The sequence below is a fragment of the Globicephala melas genome, chromosome 3 (assembly GCF_963455315.2).
Source record: "Globicephala melas chromosome 3, mGloMel1.2, whole genome shotgun sequence".
Classification (NCBI taxonomy): domain Eukaryota; kingdom Metazoa; phylum Chordata; class Mammalia; order Artiodactyla; family Delphinidae; genus Globicephala; species Globicephala melas.
Window position 1 is genome coordinate 51622202 of NC_083316.1, and position 20504 is coordinate 51642705.

General features: G+C 37.9%; 1 protein-coding gene across 1 annotated transcript in view; it reads right to left on the reverse strand.

Moving 5' to 3' along the window:
• Positions 1-20504, reverse strand: part of ADAMTS6 (ADAM metallopeptidase with thrombospondin type 1 motif 6) — a 273337-nt gene that overhangs the window by 163382 nt on the left and 89451 nt on the right. Inside the window, exon 8 of the mRNA XM_030844206.3 lies at positions 1945-1988. Coding sequence (XP_030700066.2) covers positions 1945-1988 — 44 coding nt within the window. The remainder of the gene's footprint in view (positions 1-1944; positions 1989-20504) is intronic.

The following is a 20504-nucleotide window of genomic DNA, read 5'->3' on the forward strand; positions in this document are numbered from 1 at the left end:
TCCAAGAGTCAGCATGAAAACCAATATGAAAGTTACCAGAAAGACCACTCAAAAAGAAAAAACCTGATCAACTGTGCTGATAATATATTTTCCACATATTAAAATCAACACATGTATAAACAACACAATTCATTCAGTTTTCAGTATAAGAAATAGTATAAAAATAAGTTATAATGGTTTATAATTTGAAAAATAATTTATATTAGGATTGAAAATACACTGACATGTATCCAAGTATTAAAATATTGATTCTGGAAATTAATAAACTATCCCAACGTATTAGGCAGTGTTATTATTCATGTCCCAATGAAGACCATATCTCAGTGTAAATAAACTACCTTCAAAAAGCAGAATAGAATATGTATAGATACATACATATGCATATAGCTATACATATATATTTCCTCAAAATAAACACACTAGAGAATACAAGCTAGAGCTTGCACCTTCTTTGAAACTTGGTGAATATTACACCTAAAATTGATTAAGCACTTAGTAACTGCTTATGGAGTATGTACAATACAGGGAATAAGTTAAACAGTATAATTTCTACATTAAACAACACCAGTTCATTTCTATAGTAAACGCCTTTATATTTCCTTAAATGACTTAAAAAATATCCTTGCAGCATAAGGGCAGATATTACTCCTACATCATAGATAAGGAAATTAAGGAACAAAGAGCTAAATAAACTGTAAAAGGTAGTAATGCACTGAAACTGTCAAAGCCAGTTGTTGGTTTTCAGCTCAGGTTCCCTTCCTTTGGATTACTGTTGGTCTTGTTAACCTAAAACACTGTGAAGAAAATCTTTTTGATGTGAGCTCTCTCAGCAAAGAGTTCTTTCTCTGTGTTATGATTTTAACCAGCAAACTTCTCCACCATAATACTTGTCATCGGCAAATTGGGATTTCTCCTTTTGCTGTAAATCCTGAGGGAAATGAGGAAGGAGAAGCCTGGGAAGGCAGGTAAAATCATCAAGAGAAATTTTAATTTTTGAAGAGATGTTTCACACTGACCTCTCCAGGACCTCTACTTTAAATTTGATCATCCCCAAATTCTCATGAGGCGCATAGGAACAGAATTCATAACTATTCCTTTACAGATAAGAAAAGTGAGACTTGTCAGAGAATCTAGAGAATTCACCTTCAGTTGCTTAACTTCTGAGTCTGTAAAAAGCCTCTATGACTCTAAAAAAACCCCACCATATAAAAGCCTCCTGCTTTTACTTAAAATAATTCTAGTTGCTTAACAATTTAGTCTACTTGAAAGCTACCATTTTCCCCCATTTGTATTTGCAGTTAACTTTTAACCACTACAAAGTTATACTCCGCAACAAAATGATTTTTTAATTTCTAGAATACTATAGAATTGCTTTAAAAAAAAACAAGTGATATATGGGAAGCACAAGAAAGATAATTCTGTCCTCTCTCTCCACCTCTGGCTGTAATATTTTACAAAATTTGTTTTATTCTGTTCAGGTAATAAAATTTTCCAATAATATCTTTATTTATGAGGATATAATCCTTCCACAAAATTGGACCAAAAGAAGTACTGTTCTTAATGACTCTCCATGAAGTATCCCCTAAGTTTTTTTTCCCTTTCCTTCCTGGACTCAGATTTGAAGTTGCTGGTTGCTTTAATTTGCTCTCAAACTCCTTAGTAGTTTTGGAAAATACATTACAGAGATGGATTATATGAAAATGAGTGGTAACTTTTGATTTATTATTACTGTTTGATGATTTTGAATCACCTCCTAAGCTGTTTTCAATCATCATTCTACTTGTTTCCTAGTAAGTGACATAAACACAAAGGTCAGGTTTACCAGTTTATAGGAATAATTTCAGATGTGGCAGAAAAGAAAATTACCAAATTAATAATAATAATAAATAAAGCCATTGGACCAAAAAGACAATCTGAACTATCCTCCCTTTATAAAAAACTTACCCAGTGTTCCACAGGGCTTATTTTTATAAGTGCAGATATCATATCTATAGAGGAGAAAAAAGAGAAATGAAATTTGTAATCTGATCAAATTTGTAAAATATTTTTGTATATTCATCACATTTCTTTCATGGAGCTCTGGTTGTCAGACCACAATCAGCGCAATTATGAGCAGCCAGCTGGAGTGTCGGCATTTTCAGCACTCTGGGGGACAAGCCAGCTGCACTATACTCACAGCCTCTGGCTGCAAGCCAATGGGACACCTGCCAGTAAGAAAGAAAGGTTAAAGTGGATTTTTGTAATTGCAAGTTCCATAAAACCATCTACCATACTGTTTTGAAGCTAGAATAGCTTGTCTGCAGATTGCTACTGCTTCTACAAAAAGCAAATGGGTGGCTTTTTATTCCCAATATCTTTTGGACCTGCTGGAATATTTTTTTATTATAGCCACAGACTATATTTTATACTTCTGAGCTATAAGCAATATTTGGAGTTCCTTTAACACAGGTTCTTGTTTAAAAATAAATTAGGGGACTTCCCTGGTGGCACAGTGGTTAAGAACCCACCTGACAATGCAGGGGACACAGGTTCAAGCCCTGGTCCAGGAAGATCCCACATGCCACGGAGCAACAAAGCCAGTGCGCCACAACTACTGCTCCTGTGCTCTAGAGCCCGTGAGCCACAACTACTGAAGCCCGCACGTCTAGAGCCCGTGCTCCACAACAAGAGAGGCCACTGCAATGAGAAGCCCGCACACCGCAACGAAGAGTAGCCCCCGCTCACCACTACTAGAGAAAGCCTGTGCGCAGCAACGAAGACCCAACGCAGCCCAGAATAAAATATAAATAATTAATTTTTAAAAATAAAAATAAACTAGGGCAATACAGCAACGGGAATAAAATTGATATCACACAGTTTTCCTAGTTGTATACCAGCAATTTAGTGTGGTTAAAACACAAATATTTTACAAACAGCTAAATAATTAGCTCAATAGAAAGCTTTCCTAATGATGGTCAGATACTTATTCTAATGCTGTACTATATTATAACTCAATACAAAAGATGGAATCCATAATGTTGCATATTTTAAAATATATTACATTTAGAATGCTAAACAGTATTGATGTGGACATTTATTTTTAGTATTTTTATAATATCTTTGTAAACTAATCTCTAAAATCAAAAGTATTCAAAGTTCTAAAGTGAGAATAAAGTTAAAAAGACTGAACATTTTTATTTGCCTACAATTTATGCTACAAATGAAAAGAGTTTCAGGAAAAATTTCACCAACTAAATGAAAATCCAGGTGGTAAAAGTTTTTTTTAAAATTGTATATAAATAATGGTTAGTCCATAGTACTAGAGGAAGGCGTTAATACTTAATCCCATTCTTGTTCATCATATCGAAACTTATTTTCAAGAAACAAATATACCAGCATACCACTGGTTATTCTCATTAAAATCCCTAGAGACTCCCTTTGCCTATTTTTGATTTTCAAAATCTTCATCTTGTTCACTTTACATTTGAGAAAAGGGATTTCTTCTCCTCTTGCATACCATTCTCTTCTGACCATTCACATATTCATCCCCTCTCTTCTCTTGTAATTGGAAACCACAGGATTGCAGTATCTGGTACACTCTTGAATATAAGATAGAGAGGGTACTTGGTGTACTTACCAAAACACCAGAAAGTATATTCTGGATGTCACAACCAATTTATCTTGTGATTATATGTGTAATGCCTATGACATTACATGGACAGAACCCATACCAGCAGTCTTCAACAAAATGTAAAAAAAAGCCTTCTCATGGGTAATGCAGATTTAAATGTTTAAACGGAGCCTACTTCCAAATCCTCAATTTCCATATGTACCCGTTCCTAAAATTGATTTGCCTGAGGATGCACCTGCAAGTCACCAGCATTCTGTCCCTCTTTCGACTTCCACAATCATCCTGTTTCTACTTTACAAAAAAGAAAGCATACTTCTCACCCATCCCAAACCTTGCTATGGTGTCTTGTTCCCCACCCACCCCTGTGAGTAAAAGTCTCCAGAGCATAATGCAAAGGGATAATTCAAGAGTGCATTGCGGGAAAACCAAGATGGTGGATGAGTAGGAAGACGTGGAGTTCATCTCTCTCCACAAATGCATTAAGAATACATCTACAGATGGAACAATTCTCACAGAACACTGGCTGGACACTAGCAGAAGACCTTGGACACTGGAAAGGACAAGAAAGATCCCCACACAACTGGGTAGGATGAAAGAAAGAAGGGAAAAAGAAGAGGAGAGGCAGCGGAACGGGATCTGTACCCCTGGGGGGAGCTAAAGCAGAGGAGAGGTTCCCGCATCCGGGGAAATCCCCTCACTGACGGGGAAATCAGTTGGGACAGAAGGGGAGCATCTGAGGCTGTTGGAGGAGGATGAAACGGCTTGTCTGTGACAGATAGGACAGAGTGAGAACTACACAGCTGGTCCTGTGCGCCCCAGACTGAGACGTGTGTCTGCTGGTGCACACGGGGGGCTGGGGGAGGCGTTAAGAGCTGGAACATGCGGACTGAAGAGCAAACCTGGGGGCAAAGCTGCTGTTGACTGCGAGGACACAGCCTGAGGGGACAGGAGGGAGGAAATCCGCAACCAGGAATGCTTGTGGAGGAAGCCGAGACTGCCATAGAAGCAAGGCGCCACTGTTGACTGATGTGCAGGGGGTGGAGCCGCCATTGCAGCCTCTCTCTTCCCACGCGCCGGCCACCTGTCCCGCCACGCACAAAGAAAAGCCCCCAACAGGGCTGGCCTTCTCATGCCTGCCACCAGGAGCTACAAAAGGCCCCCACCAGAGCTGACCTTCTCGCGCCAGCCGCCAGGCACTAGGAAACGCTCCCACTAGGGCCAGATCTCTTGTGCTTGTGGCCACCGGCTTTCCCGTGCACCTGTCGCCACCGGGGCCCCCGTGACCCAGGAATTCGTGCCACCTCTGAGCCCTGTCCTCACCGGGGCAGACCCGAATGCTCCAGGGCAGCCTTTGGAGCAGACTTCTGTGGGTAGCCCACATACAGAGGCGGGACTAAAACCACAGCTGAGCCCCAGGGGCGGAGCAACTAAGGAAGAGGAACAAATGAAGCACCGGACAAAGGATCATCAGTCTCCAAAATATACAGACAGCTCGTGCAGCTCAATATCAAAAAAACAAACGACCCAGTCAAAAAATGGGCAGAAGACCTAAATAGACATTTCTCCAAGGAAGACATACAGATGGCCAAGAGGCACATAAAAAGATGCTCAACATCACTAATTATTAGAGAAATGTAAATCAAAACTACAATAGATATCACCTCACACCAGTGAGAATGGCCATCATCACAAAAACCACAAACAATAAATGCTGGAGAGGGTGTGGAGAAAAGGGAACCCTCTTGCACTGTTGGTGGGAATGTAAATTGATACAGCCACTATGGAGAACAGTATGGAGGTTCCACAAAAAACTAAAAATAGAACTACCATATGACCCAGCAATCCCACTACTGGGCATAGACCCAGAGAAAACCATAGTTCAAAAAGACACATGCACCCCAATGTTCACTGCAGCACTATTTACAATAGCCAGGACATGGAAGCAACCTAAGTGTCCATTGACAGATGACTGGATAAAGAAGATGTGGCATATATATACAATGGAATATTACTCAGCCATAAAAAGGAACAAATTGGGTCATTTGTAGAGACATGGATGGACCTAGAGACTGTCATACAGAATAAAGTAAGTCAGAAAGAGAAAAACAAACATTGTATATTAATGCATATATGGGGAATCTGAAAACATTGGTATAGACCATCTTATTTACAAAGCAGAAATACAGACACAGACGTAGAGAACAAACGTATGGATGCCAAGGGGGAAAGAGGGGTGTGTGATGAATTGGGAGACATATATATACTATTGATACTATGTATAAAATAGATAACTAATGAGAACCTACTGTATAGCACAGGGAACTCTACTCAATGCTCTGTGGTGACCTAAATGGGAAGGAAATCCAAAAAAGAGGGGATACCTGTATACGTATAGCTGATTCACTTTGCTGTACGATAGAAACTACATTGCTTTACAACATTGTAAAGCAACTATACTCCAATAAAAATTAAAAAAAAAAAAAAGAATTCATTGATCCTGGAGGATAATCCTTTATGAGCAAAGCAAGAAAAATTGAAGGGGATGACACTTGTTTTATCCTGGGAAGACCTGGGGTCTGTCAGTATGATTGTTTATAAAGCAATCTATATACCTATCTCATATTTAGAATTCAGAAGTGAGACGGTTGTCATGGAGTGTATTAACAGGCTGATTTGACCTAAAAAATGAGGTCAGGCTTGTTATTGACTGATAGTAAGTCTGACTTAGCTAAGTAGTTTGGCAACAAGGAATGATTTAGCCAGTCAGATTTCATGCAGACATTTTTCATGATTGAATGAAATAGGCAGCTCCAACGTTTTGACAAAATTTATTTAAAGCATATACCCAATATATAATATGTTTTTAGCTATAGTCTCTGTAGCTACTTAAACTTGTGATAAAAAGTATTTTATTTTACTTATTTTTTTCTTTTCAACTCACTGCTTTTATTTATTTATTCATTAATATCTTTATTGGAGTATAATTGTTTTACAATGTTGTGTTAGTTCCTGCTGTGCAACAAAGTGAATCAGCTATATGTATACATATATCCCCATATCCCCTCCCTCTTGAGCCTCCCTCCCATCCTCCCTATCCCACCCCTCTAGGTCATCACAAAGCGTCAAGCTGATCTCCCTGTGCTATGCAGCAGCTTCCCACTAGCCACACATATTACATTTGGTAGTGTATGTATGTCAATGCTACTCTCTCACTTTGTCCCAGCTTCCCCTCCCCATCCCCCCACCCCGTGACCTCAAGTCCGTTCTCTATGCCTGCATCTTTATTCCTGCCCTGCCACTAGTTTCATCAGTACCATTGATAAAAAGTATTTTAGATATCAGCTTTAATATACACAAAGTGGTACATCATTTTAAAAAATTATTTTAGGAGGCAAATTAAGCAAACAATTTGAAAAGCACAGATAAATACAACTTATATTTCCACCTCAAAGCAGTCCTTTCTCATCTCCTTTCCTTGTTCTCATTTTGCCTACACCCTTTATATTATACTCATGATGAATATTATTTCATTCTGTCACGACTGCAAAATACCTACACAAAGGCTAAAGCCACCAACAAATAATACAAGCTAAAGCATCTTAGACTAGGATAATTCTATTTGCATTTTCTTCAGCTTTCTCCAATCCTGTAATATACCTATAGAGTTCTCCATAAGCCATTCTATAGGGAAAAGACGGGATTTCCTAGTGCCTTCTTCATTCAATTCACACTGTATCCTTCTCTATTCTATATTCACAGAGAGCAGTTATGATCTATGCTTCACCTTTAATACCAAGTACTAAAGAGCAACATTTTTACATTCATTCTTTCTTATACAGATGTACTGAGCATTTATCACATGCCCAGGTATAGTGCCATATACTAGAACCTAAAGATGAATCAGTAAGTTGTAGTCTATTTGGGAAAAGACACATAAGCAGATAAGTTACAAAATAATGTGAAAACATGATTAAATAAAATAAATGTAAAAAAAGTTAAACTTAACACAACAGAGCCAATACTTATTAGCTATTATAATTATTATCACAGTCAAGTTATATACAAAATACTATGGAAATACAGATGAAGGAATGATTCTACAATAGAAAACTAGGAAACAGATTCATATATAACATAACATCTGAAACAGATTTTAAAGGCGTAGCCAGATAAAATAAAAAAGGAAAGGGTATGGCATATATGGGGAACTATGAAAAGTTCAGAGAGGCTGAAACATTGAACATATAGGGTAAAATAGCAGAATACAAACTTGGAGAGTTGGTGTGGGAAGGAGGGCTATTAACTACCTTGAATGCCAAACCAGATTTGTTTTTTCCTACAGGCAAAAGAAACTTAGAAAATAAGTTTGCATAGTAGGAAAGGTTTTTTTTTTAAGTATGTTTATATGAATGTGCATACAGATTAAGTCTGTACACAGATAAATGTCTGGGAGCTTAACGGTGGGTAGGTGAGAAGGAGGTGGGAGAGTAGGGAGAATATAATGATTTCTACTCTATTATATAAATTTCTATATAGCTAATGTTTAATCAGAAAGCGTTTCACCTATGCTGGCCTCTGATGATCAACACAAGAGATAGTTTATAGCTAGTCTAATTAATGTTTAATAAATGTTGAAAATGTGTTTTTCATTGAAGAAAAAAATTAATGGTGTTCCAGATCTGTAGGTTTGCCAAAAGATTTCAGAAGCACTCTACTGCTCTTTATGAACACTTATAAGAATTCAGCAAACATTGTAGGCTTACAATACACTTAGGTAAAGCTTCTGAGACTTGTGTGTCCGCTCATTGGTTTGGAAGATCATGGTGCCAGCTGACAACTATAAGGGTAACAGAATTCTATCCCTAAAATATGTTCACGCACACACTGAGTGCATTTTTTCACGCAAAGTATTGTCAGAGCACCGAAATTACAACTGAAATGTCATCCAACTTATAAAATAAGGAGTATGAACTATTTTGTGCCTCCTTGTTTATTTAATAAATATTTGTATATTTAATGAAATTTGATCTAAAACTCCCCTTCATTACAATAGATAACAACACTCACTCACCAAACCCTCAGAGTATGCCTGATCATATTCACTTAGGTCAATTTGAAACAATAAAAATTCCTGATTGATGGAAGGAAGAGGTGATACAGTAATAAGAAAAATATTTACATGTAGCTATAGCTATCATGATACATACTTCTAAAAGACTACATTGAATTTCCACTTCAACACAGAATTGATTAACACAAATATTTTTCCATTCCTTGATTGTGTGTGCTTGTTCAACATTGTGTTATCTGTACATAACAAAATGTTCAGCGTAAGTGCAAGGTAATCATTTGAGACATTTTTTTAAAATTAAAAATTGCTTTAATTCCATTACTTCCATACTTTTATAAACTTATTCTTTCACATTTTACCTTTTTAAATGTGTTTTTTATGTTATTTCATATTCCATCCATTTTCCCATAAATATTTTTCCTTCTTTTTCATGCATATATTTCTGAATCTTTCCTTTCCTACAAATATTCTCTTTGCCCCATATTGCTACAGATGATAAGAATCTTGGTGAGTTATCTAATTCAAGCTATGCTACGCTTAAACCAGGACTTCTCAAATTAGGCCAAGGATGAACCAGCTTATTTCAGCTTCTATATATATCCCTCAATCTTCTCACATCTAACCTCTAAACATCATTTTTCCACATTATGCCATGATAATCCTCACAAACTTCACACTGCACCCATTTCTTTCTCGTGATTTTCTCATTTTTACCTCACATCAAATTCACTCTATACTCTATCAACTCTTCTCTGCCATATTATGGTTTTGCCTTATTTTCCTCCAATCCTGAGCCACTTCGGGAAAAACTGCCAAGAAAAAAAGTGCAAGGAATCTTGCTTTAACCCAAAGATATAATCTGTGTGCTTTTAGGATTTACCTTGCTGCCACATAAATTGAAGAAAGAAGAGACAGAGGAAAAGGAGTTTCCCATTACCCACTCTCAGCACCCTTTAAACAAATCGTCTCTACTAAATCTTGACCAACCCAGATGTGGCAGGAGCACCAAAACTTGGGCCTTTGGTCTAAACTACAGGCTAGGCTAAGAAGTACACTGGCATCCTAAGTAGTGAGAGAAAAGCTGAAATGTGATTTAAAAAGGTTCTCTGGATTCTGAAAAACAGCACTTTATCACTGTGGTACTTTTCTCTTTGTTTTCTTTTCATGAAAGAATAATAAAGGGTTCAGTCAAGGTAGGTGAAAAAGAGCTAAGAAACGTGATCATGGGGATTCTATGTAAAGCCAGATACATAAAGGAAATCAGGGTTCCTTTTGGGTGAGTAGATGAATGCATACATTGTCATTTCCTTACCCTAAATTCATATGGTTGAATTTTGAGCAAGATCAAAACCAGAGTTGGCTAAATATGTTCCTATAACATTGGTATACTTTTCTGCTGTGGATACTTTCAGCTATTGAATCTCCTAATCACTTTGGCTAGGCATGGCTATCAGAAGAAACTGACCAAAACACATGATGAAGCTCCATTTTAAGGTCTGCAAAATATAGCACTACCTTACAATGATGAAATACCTAGATGGGTTCTTCAAACCTTTTCCAAAAACTACATTCCATTCTTATGTAAGAGAAATGATCATTGCAAAGAAGCATTCCTTTCAAAGATTTACTTTTGAAAATGGAATGAGTTAAAATCTAAACTTTGAGTCTCATTTGTTTAACACTGAGTCACAGACTAACTTCCAAACAGAATGTCCTATGTACTGTGCTGTCTCATTTTGTTCTCTTAGATGTGGTGGTGAAAGCCAAGTGATAGTGACACAGCACTTTTCAGCTTTCTTTACATGTACTGATACAAAACACGACCTCAGTTCTAAAGACAATTGTAATAAAATAATGAGAAAAATTATTTTAACCCAATATGTGTGAGAATGTACACTACTTTTTATGATAAATGAAAAAGATTTAAGACCACCTGCCTTAGTTTGGGCTGCTATAACAGAATGTCATAGACTGGGTGGCTTAAATGACAGATATTTATTTCTCATCGTTTTGGAGGCTGGGAATTCCAACATCAAGGTGGCCAAAGATTCACTGTCTGGTGAGAGCCCACTTCCTAGCTTGTACACAGCTGGCTTTTCCTTGTGTGTGCACATGGCCTTTGATTGGTGCTTGCTCATGAAGAGAGAGAAAGCTCTGGTGTCTTTTCTTCTTCTTATAATGGCACTAATAGCATCATGAGGACTCTACCCTCATGACCTCAACTAAATCTAATTACTTCACAAAGGCCTCACTCCCAAATACCATCACACTGGGGATTAGGACTTCAACATTGGAATTGGGGGGGTGGAGGGGACAAATGTTCACTCCATAACATTTGACTCCTACCCCCCAGATTCACGTACAAATTCACGTCCTTCTCACGTACAAAATACATTCATTCTATCCCAACAGCCTCAAAAGTCTTAATTCATTCCAGTACCAACTCTAAAGTCCAGAGTCTTACCTAAATATCATCTAAATCAGATATGGGTGAGACTCTATGTATAACTCATCCTGAGGCGAAATTCCTTTTCAGTTGTGAACTTTTGAAACCAGAAAAGCTATGTGTTTCCAAATGGAGGATTAGGCATAGAATAAATGTTCCCATCCCAAAAGGGAGAAATCAGAAGGAAGAAAGGGGTGATGGGTCCCAAATAAGTCCAAAACCTAGCAAGGCAAATGCCATTAAATTTTAAGGCTTGAGAATAATCCTCTTTGGTATGACGTTCTCCCCTCTAGAACCACTGGGGTGGTGGCATCACCCCATGGCTTTATGAGGTGGCCTCTCCCCTTCAGCTTGGCAGAGGCTGCCCACCTGGCTTCACCCACTCTGCTTCTATGAGGGCCCTCCCATGCAGCTCTGCAGGGCAATGGCCCTGCCCTTTGAAACCAGGGTAGAAGTAGTCTTGCCTCCCAGGCTGCATAGTCTAGGGCTGTGGTGAGAGTAGTAGCCCTGCTGATCTCTGAATTGTCTTTGGGGTCCTTCTTCCCTTTTCTTAAAGGATAATGCATGTTCACAGCCTTCCTTCATTACATCCTATTTTCTCTGTTCCCTTTTGTCCCAGCTGGCAGTGTTTTTCCTGGTATAATCCCATCTCTATTCCTGACTGTTTAGATGGCTGATTAGGTCTGTAGTTCATATCCACGCTACTCTCCCTATTAAATGGTCAGTCAGCCACACATTTAGTGTTCTCTTTTGAACACACTTCCTCACTTTTTGCAATTTGGATAGGATGAGGATTTTCCAAATCTTAAAGTGCCAGTTCCTTTTTAGCTTAATAATTCCTTCTTCATTTCTCTCTTCTTGCATTTTGCTATAAGCGGTCAGGAGGAACCAAGGCCCTCTTTCAATGCTTTGCTTAGAAATCTCCTCAGCTAAATATCCAATTTCATCGCTCACAAGTTCTACGTTCCACAAAATACTAGAACACAAACATAATTTGGGCAAGTTTTTTGCCACTTTATGACAAGGTTCAACAAGGTTCACCTTTTCTCCATTGTCCAGTAACCCTCATTTCTGACAGAGATATCGCCAAAATGGTCTATCTGTATTTTTATCAACATTCTGCTCATGATTATTTGTGTATTCTCTAAGAACATGGAAGCTTTTTATACAACTCTTCTCTTTTCTTTCTGAGCTCTCACCAGAATCGTCTTTAAAAAGTCCTCTCACAGCAATCTTAGGTTCTTCTAGCGGGCATCTCAAAACTTTTTCAGTCTCTACTCACTATCCAGTTTCAAACCTTCCACGCTTCTAAGTATTTGTTACAGGAGTACCCCACTTCTCAGTACCAATTGCTGAATTAGTCAGCTTGGGCTGCTATAACAAAATACCATAGACTGGGTGGCTTAATCAACAAATATTGATTTCTCATATTTCTGGAGCTACGAAGTCCAAGATGAAGGTGCTGGCAGATCCTTTGTCTGGTGAAGGCCCTCTTGCTCACTTGCAGACAGCCACCTCTTTGCTGTACCCTCACACGGCAGAGAGAGAGGGGGTTCTGGTCTTGTTGTCTTCTTATAGGGGCACCAATTCCATCATGGGGGCTCTACCCTCAAAACCTCATCTAAATCTAATTACTCCTGAAGGTCTTAACCTCCTAATACTATAACATTGGGGGTTAAGATTATAACATATGCATTTTAGGCAACCACATTCAGTCCACAACACTACTTTAAACAGCGAATTTGATTCACTTTATGAACTTCACAAGTTACATTTTTTGTAATACTCATCTCTTTATCCAAATGACATTAATTATCTTGGAAAAGTTACTTGCTGATATTTTTGAACCCTTAAAACCCAAGACCACCCATATGTATATTATCTGATGAAGTAACATATTTATTATTATTATGTGACTATATTATATAATACTTCTCAAAGATATGTCAGGGTTATTTGCTTAATAAATATTAGATATATTTAGCTACTAGTTCTTGTCTTATGTCAGAGGCTACCAGTGTTTCTGCTCATGGAATGAATTAAAGATTTACCATAGATTGTAAAACATAGCCCTGGCTATTCACATGATAATATGAATTTTCCATTCATCCTACTAGGGTTTTTCTATTAGAAAGCATAGAGATAGTTAGCAAAGAATGCCTTTGCCCTTGCAAAACTGTCCCAAGCCATTGCAAAATGTTGATCTGACAAGACTGAAATTTTCGTATCTAAGTTATAAAAGCCTACCAACACAGGATGTTCATTCCTTTACGATCATCAGTAGCCTCAATTCAACAGATTATCATCTTTGTCCTCTGGGCCTATCTGCAATAGTATTTCAATCCTTTTCCATCTCCTGGTTAACTGATTAACTTTCTCCTTGATTGTTTTGTCACTAAATCATGATATATTCTTTACAATGAATAAATTGTTTCTATATTTCTACACATTCACCAAAATGGGATATTACGTTGTTTGCACCCTGTCTTTTAGCCAACAATATATTTTGAGCATCTTTCTATGTCAGTAAAGAAATATGCACATCATTTTAATGACTTTATCAAATTCTACTGTAACAAAATTTAAACAATGCCCTATTGTTGAAAACTTAAATGGTTTCCAAGTTTTCACTGATATAAACTTAATCACAATGAACATCACTATAATTTTGCACATTTATCTGATAATACTTTCATATTAAAATCCTAGAAGAGAAACACATTTAAGGATTATCATTCATATTGTAATGATCTCACCATTGCCCACTTCAATAACCTTATGTCCACCTCTCTCCCCTCTCTGCAATCTCAAGTAGCATTTACCTTCTTTTGGTTTCCTGAACATACCATATTTCCTTCCATTTCATGAACTTTGACCTTACTCTTACCTCTATCTGAAACACTTTTCTACCAACCCTACTCTCTTTGCTAGGTTACTCCTACTAATCTTTCAGATTCCTAGTCAATGCACTTCCTCAAGGAAGTCTTCCATGACTAGATGAAGTTCCCCTAATCAATACTTGTCGAACTCCCTAAATTTTTCCTTCATAGCTCTTATCAGACTGGTACTTTCATGTATGTGTCTTTCCCACTAGACTGAAAATTCTTTGAGATTAGGGACTGGACTGTTTTGCTCACTACTGTATCCCAGCACCCAGCACAATGCCTGGAGCACAATAGGTATTCAGTGTTTATAGAATTAATGCCCTCTAGAAAAGTTATATCAATTTATTCTACCACAATCCTATTTCCTGATACCCTTGTCACCAGTTAATGAGAAGAAAGTTATTTTAGGGTATTGAAACAAAATTAAATAATGAAGTTCTTTTCTTTTTTTTTTATAAATGTATGTATTTATTTTTGGCTGTGTTGGGTCTTCGTTGCTGCACGCGGGCTTTCTCTGGTTGCGGCGAGCGGGGGCCACTCTTCATTGCGGTTCCCGGGCTTCTCACTGTGGTGGCTTCTCTTGTTGCAGAGCACGGGCTCTAGGTGCGCGGGCTTCAGTAGTTGTGGCTCGCAGTAGTTGTGGCTCGCAGGCTCCGTAGTTGTGGCTCGCGGGATCTAGAGCGCAGGCTCAGTAGTTGTGGTGCACGGGCTTCGTTGCTCCATGGCATATGGGATCTTCCCGGACCAGGGCTCGAACCCGTGTTTCACTGCATTGGCAGGCGGATTCTTAACCACTGCGCCACCAGGCAAGCCCAAATGAAGCTCTTGTGTGTTTGTCAGGGAAGCAGAAATTTTTTAAAGGTACATTTAATATAGCATTGTCTTGGTAAGTAGATAATGGAATAAGTTTGATTCATTAAAAATTTATCTGCTAAAAGATTCTCTCATATTAATAAATTTAAAAACTAAACCACTTTTACAACAAATATTTACTGAGAGCTTACCATGTGTTGGGATAAGGAAAAACACGGACAGGACTAACTTACTCTTCATCTGAAGATGCTTAGAAACTTTTCTAAGATCAGTAAAGGTTTAATCAGGCATCATTAGAAAGAGAAAATCTTTTCACTCTTTTACACCACTGGAGTACAATTTATTGGACTCAACTTTATTCATTTTAGTTATTTTTGTGCCCTCCTTTTCCTTTGTTCTTTCACAAGAACTGGATAACCTTTTCTCAGGGTAGCTGTATTCATCTTTTGAGCTCCAACTCTACTTATAACACCCTAATTTATATCCTTAAGTATCCCTTGTTGGGGTGAATGCAAATATCTTTTATCCAACTCTACCTTATATGTAGCTTATTATTCCTAACGCATAACTCTGCTCATGCCATTCTCCCACTCAAAAATTCAACTCTCTCCAAAAATCTAAACACTGTAGCTTGGAGTTCAAGAACCCTCAAAAATCTCAATTTACCTTTCTAGAATTATCTTTTACTTCTCCCTATATTTGTCTTTTATTCTAGCTAAATTTGACTGGTGGTGCAGTGGTTAAGAATCCGCCTGACAATTCAGGAGACACAGGTTCAATCCCTGGTCTGGGAAGATCCCACATGTCACACAGCAACTAAGCCCGTGAGCCACAACTATTGAGCCTGTGCTCTAGAGCCCGTGAGCCACAACTACTGAGCCCGCACACCACAACTACTGAAACTTGTGTGCCCTAGAGCCCACGTGCCACAACTACTGGGCCCATGTGCCGCAACTACTGAAGCCTGCATGCCTAGAGCCCATGCTCTGCAACGAGAAGCCACCGCAATGAGAAGCCCATGTACCACAACAAAGAGCAGCCCCCGCTTGCTGCAACTACAGAAAGCCCGCATGCAGCAATGAAGACCCAACACAGCCAAAAAAAAAAGAAATTGGCTATATACTCACCATTGTCTAAAAAGGCCCTCATCTTTCTCACGTCCCACACTTTGATCATGCAATATCCTCCTCCATTTATACTGTGAAATTCTAGACATCATTTAGGCTCAGTTCCAATATCTCATCCTTCATTATGCCTGAATTGACCTATTCCTTCTCTAATTATTACAGCATTCTGTGTTTCATAGTGTTGTTTTATACCACAGTTTCTTGTATAAACTTCATTTTCCTCCCAAATACTCTCATCGGTATTTAGGGGATATAATAAAATCTGTACCCCCCTCCAAAAAAAAAGAGAGAGAGAAAGAGAACAAAATATAATGACTATGACAGTTTGATGGGTTTCTTATCCTTGGGATATTTATATTTCTCATTGTAAAATTATTAAATGGTCCTCAGATTATGATTAAGCTTTTCATGTAGTTTAGCAACAAAGAAGAAAAGTACTGATTATGTTAACTTGTACAGTTTAGTCCACTGTCAGGCCTATTTGTCACTGTAAATTAATAGTGAATAGTGAATGGGGCATTTTTATTCCATATAGACCAGTTTCAAAAGTTTGGTTAATTGTATGTCTTTAAAAGTGGATTTGAATGATAACAAAAATCAGATTTTTAAATCTCCAAGGTTAAGGGCCAGGTTCTAGAGTATACTAAATTCACCTAATTAATAAATGCTACCCTGAGTTATATATTTTTTTCTTTAGGGAGTAAATAAGAATCTCAATATTCCCTCACAGCTGTAGGAACAAACACATCATGTACTTTTAATATTAAAATATTTTCAACCATCACAGCACCTAGAACAAAAATGGATAAGATTGTTGAATAAAAAAAAGGTTCGTTTTCTAAAAAGAATAAAATAATTAATAGGTTGCTCTTTGGTTAGAAAACAAATTACCTGCCTATAAAAAAATACAGCTTCGGTCTTCCCTGGTGGCGCAGTGGTTGAGAGTCCGCCTGCCGATGCAGGGGACGCGGGCTCGTGCCCCGGTCCGGGAAGATCCCACATGCCGCGGAGCGGCTAGGCCCGTGAGCCATGGCCGCTGAGCCTGCGCGTCCAAAGCCTGTGCTCCGCAACGGGAGAGGCCACAACAGTGAGAGGCCCGCGTACCGCAAAAATAAAAAAATTTAAAAATAAAACAGCTTCATTTAGTATTAAAAATTAATTTTGACATCACATAGAATGGAAATGCTTTATAAACAATCTAAAATTGATCAGTCCATTTTATATTATTTATAATATAAAGACAGTTTATACAAATAACTTTACACACTTACTACATATAAAAAGTTTTTCTTTCTAAATTTTTACTGTAGCATCCTTTTAGTTTTACAGAACATGGTAGACCACAAGAGCTCTTTGCCTTAAAATAAAGTACATAGCTTATTTTGTCTTTTTCCTCAAAAACCTCAAAACCAAAGAAGCTATTTAAAGCAAAAAAAGGAAAAACATAATATACATGTAAAGCACTGCTCAATAGGGAGAAGAATTTTTCTGTTGTTAGTATACGGGTCTTTTAAAGCTAGCCACAAGCAACCAATAGTCTAGTTCTGTTTGTCAGTACTTTAGTAGTTGATTTTCAAAGATAAATAATTTTTATTTGTGGTCAGTAAACTATTTAACAACATTGATTTTGAAAGACTGACTGTGTTTCCAAAATGCATATGAACAGGCTGCTCTTAGAAAAAAACACCACCACAGCATCTTAACATTTGTAAATATGTATATAAAATAGAAATATAACTTAAAACTTCAACATAATCATTTCTCTCTTTTATTGATATTCACCATCAAACCAATGAACAGTTGTTTGTATTCTAAAACATGGTCTAGTTAAAGAAAGTGGGGAAAGAGGTCATATTGACTATCCTTCTGATTTAATGGAACATCATACTACACTGTCTTATTAACAGAATTGATTATAACTTGAATTACGTTACCTCTATCAAGTCAACTAGACATATTTTCCATAAGGACTGATCATAAGTCAGAATTAACCGTTAATTTTCCTCAGTCAGAAAAAGACAATGGGGCTTCCCTGGTGGCGCAGTGGTTGAGAGTCCGCCTGCCGATGCAGGGGACGCAGGTTTGTGTCCCGGTCTGGGAGGATCCCGCATGCCGGGGAGCGGCTGGGCCCATGAGCCATGGCCACTGAGCCTGCGCGTCCGGAGCCTGTGCTCCGCAACGGGAGGGGCCACAGCAGCGAGAGGCCCGCGTATCGCAAAAAAAAAAAAAAAAAGAAAAAAAAGAAAAAGAGAATGAAAAAAATGCAGGTTTACTTAATGAGCTACTATGATCATAAATGCCTCAAATGCCCTTTGAGCAGTCTGATGTAATCACTTAGGATCCAGTGTTACAAAAGATTTCACATGTCCCATAGTCACTGATTTTAACATTGTATGTGTAAAAATTTCCTCATACCTAACTAAATCCTTCATGACACAGGTTAAATTGATTTCTTCTTGTTTGACCTTCAGTGAAGATTGAGACCATCTGTTCTCCATCCTTTACACATAAATACCTCTAAGTCTTCTCTAGAATAATAATCACTGATACTTTAAAATTTTTCTTTTAGGTTTCTTTTTCAACCCTTTAATCATCTTTGTGGTCCTCCTCTGAACTTCCTCCAAGTTCTCCATGTCCTTCTTTAGCAGTAGAGCCCAGAACTAGAAACAATGCTCTCAAAAGGGTCTGACCAGTGGCAAGTACAATGGGAAAATAATCTCAAGTTTCCCACATTCTTGATTTTTATTTATATGACCTTACATTGTGTTTGCTTTAACCACCACACTACATTGTTAACTCATAATAATCTTATTATTCCTTTATTACTGAGGGGCCTTCCAACTTTACTTAAGTATAGTCAGTTACCCTCTGGAGTTTATGATATTCTTCCTCTCTAATCATATTGCTTCATATCTGTACCCTACCATATTTATTTATCCTATTTTCTAATCAATATTCCAATTTGCTGAATTATTTTAGTCTAACACCACTTTCTACTCTGATATAGTAAAGTATCGATGTCTCTTGCCGTATTTCTCGCCAATTCCAATTTGCAATCATTTATTAAGAATATTAGGGCTTCTCTGATGGCGCAGTGGTTGAGAGTCCGCCTGCCGATTTAGGGGACACGGGTTCGTGCCCCGGTCCAGGAAGATCCCACATGCCGCGGAGCGGCTAGGCCTGTGAGCCATGGCCGCTGAGCCTGCGCGTCCGGAGCCTGTGCTCCGCAACGGGAGAGGCCACAACAGTGAGAGGCCCGCGTACCACAAAAAAAAAAAAAAGAATATTAGAATAAGTGATCATTACATGTCTATAAGAGGGGATTAAGTGTTCTGAAAAAAAAATTGAATGCCAGCATTTATCATCTGAAAAAGTATGATTATGGAGACCTTGTTAAATTTGCTCCATCACCTTCAGGTTACTAGCCCAGCACTGTCTGTCTCAGGGGCTAGAGGGTAGAAGATATGAAAAACCAAAATGCTTTCATAATTTCAAAAGGTCTCAAAGAGCTAGGTTAAAATTTTCCCAATATACTGATCAGTTTCTTTTGTAGAAAACAATAAAAAGCTTGCAGAATCACAATACATTATAATTATTTGGGTTACCTTGCTCTACTAGGCAGGCCTTCCATTCTGTCATTAACTGAACAAGATTTGTTTGAACCAAAGTTTACTGATAAATACCAAAAAACGTACTTTCATAATGACCTTATTACATGTTGAGCTATTTCAGATAAAATACCAAGAATATTGAATTGACCTGGTTTCCACTGGGTAGGAACTTATTAAGATGGAAGTATATATAGCCAGATAAAATCCATCAAGTCACCTATTGCTATCACACAGACATGAATTATATATTAAACACTGTTGGATTCACTCTTGTATCATTATAAATTATACCTTTATATCTGTAGTAAAAAAAAAAAAGAGTAAAGGTACTTAAGAGATGAAAGACAAAGATCAATACATAAATACCATGGAAAAGAAAAGTAATCATGGTGTTCTATATTCCATCTGAACAAAGCTGTTCCCGACAACTTTTATTAAAATTATCAAGTGAGCACAAATACTGTCCCCTACAAAGTGCAAAAGCAAAATATGTTTCTAACTTTTATAGCTAGAAATAAGAAACAAAGGTTAATTCATTGTTTAAAATTAAAATGGTAACCAGGACTTCCTTGGTCCAGTGGTTAAAGACTTCGCCTTCCAATGCAGGGGGTGCGGGTTTGATCCCTGGTCAGGGAGCTAAGATCCCACATGCCTCGTGGCCAAAAAACCAAAACATAAAACACAAGCAATATTATAACAAATTCAATAAAGACTATAAAAATGGTCCACATCAAAAAAATACTCTTTAAAGAAAAATTTAAATGGTAGCCAAAAGAAGAATTAAAAATGGTTAACTGGGGCTTCCCTGGTGGTGCAGTGGTTGAGAGTCTGCCTGCCGATGCAGGGGACACGGGTTCACACCCCGGTCCGGGAAGATCCCACATGCCGCGGAGCAGCTGGGCCCGTGAGCCATGGCCACTGAGCCTGTGCATCTGGAGCCT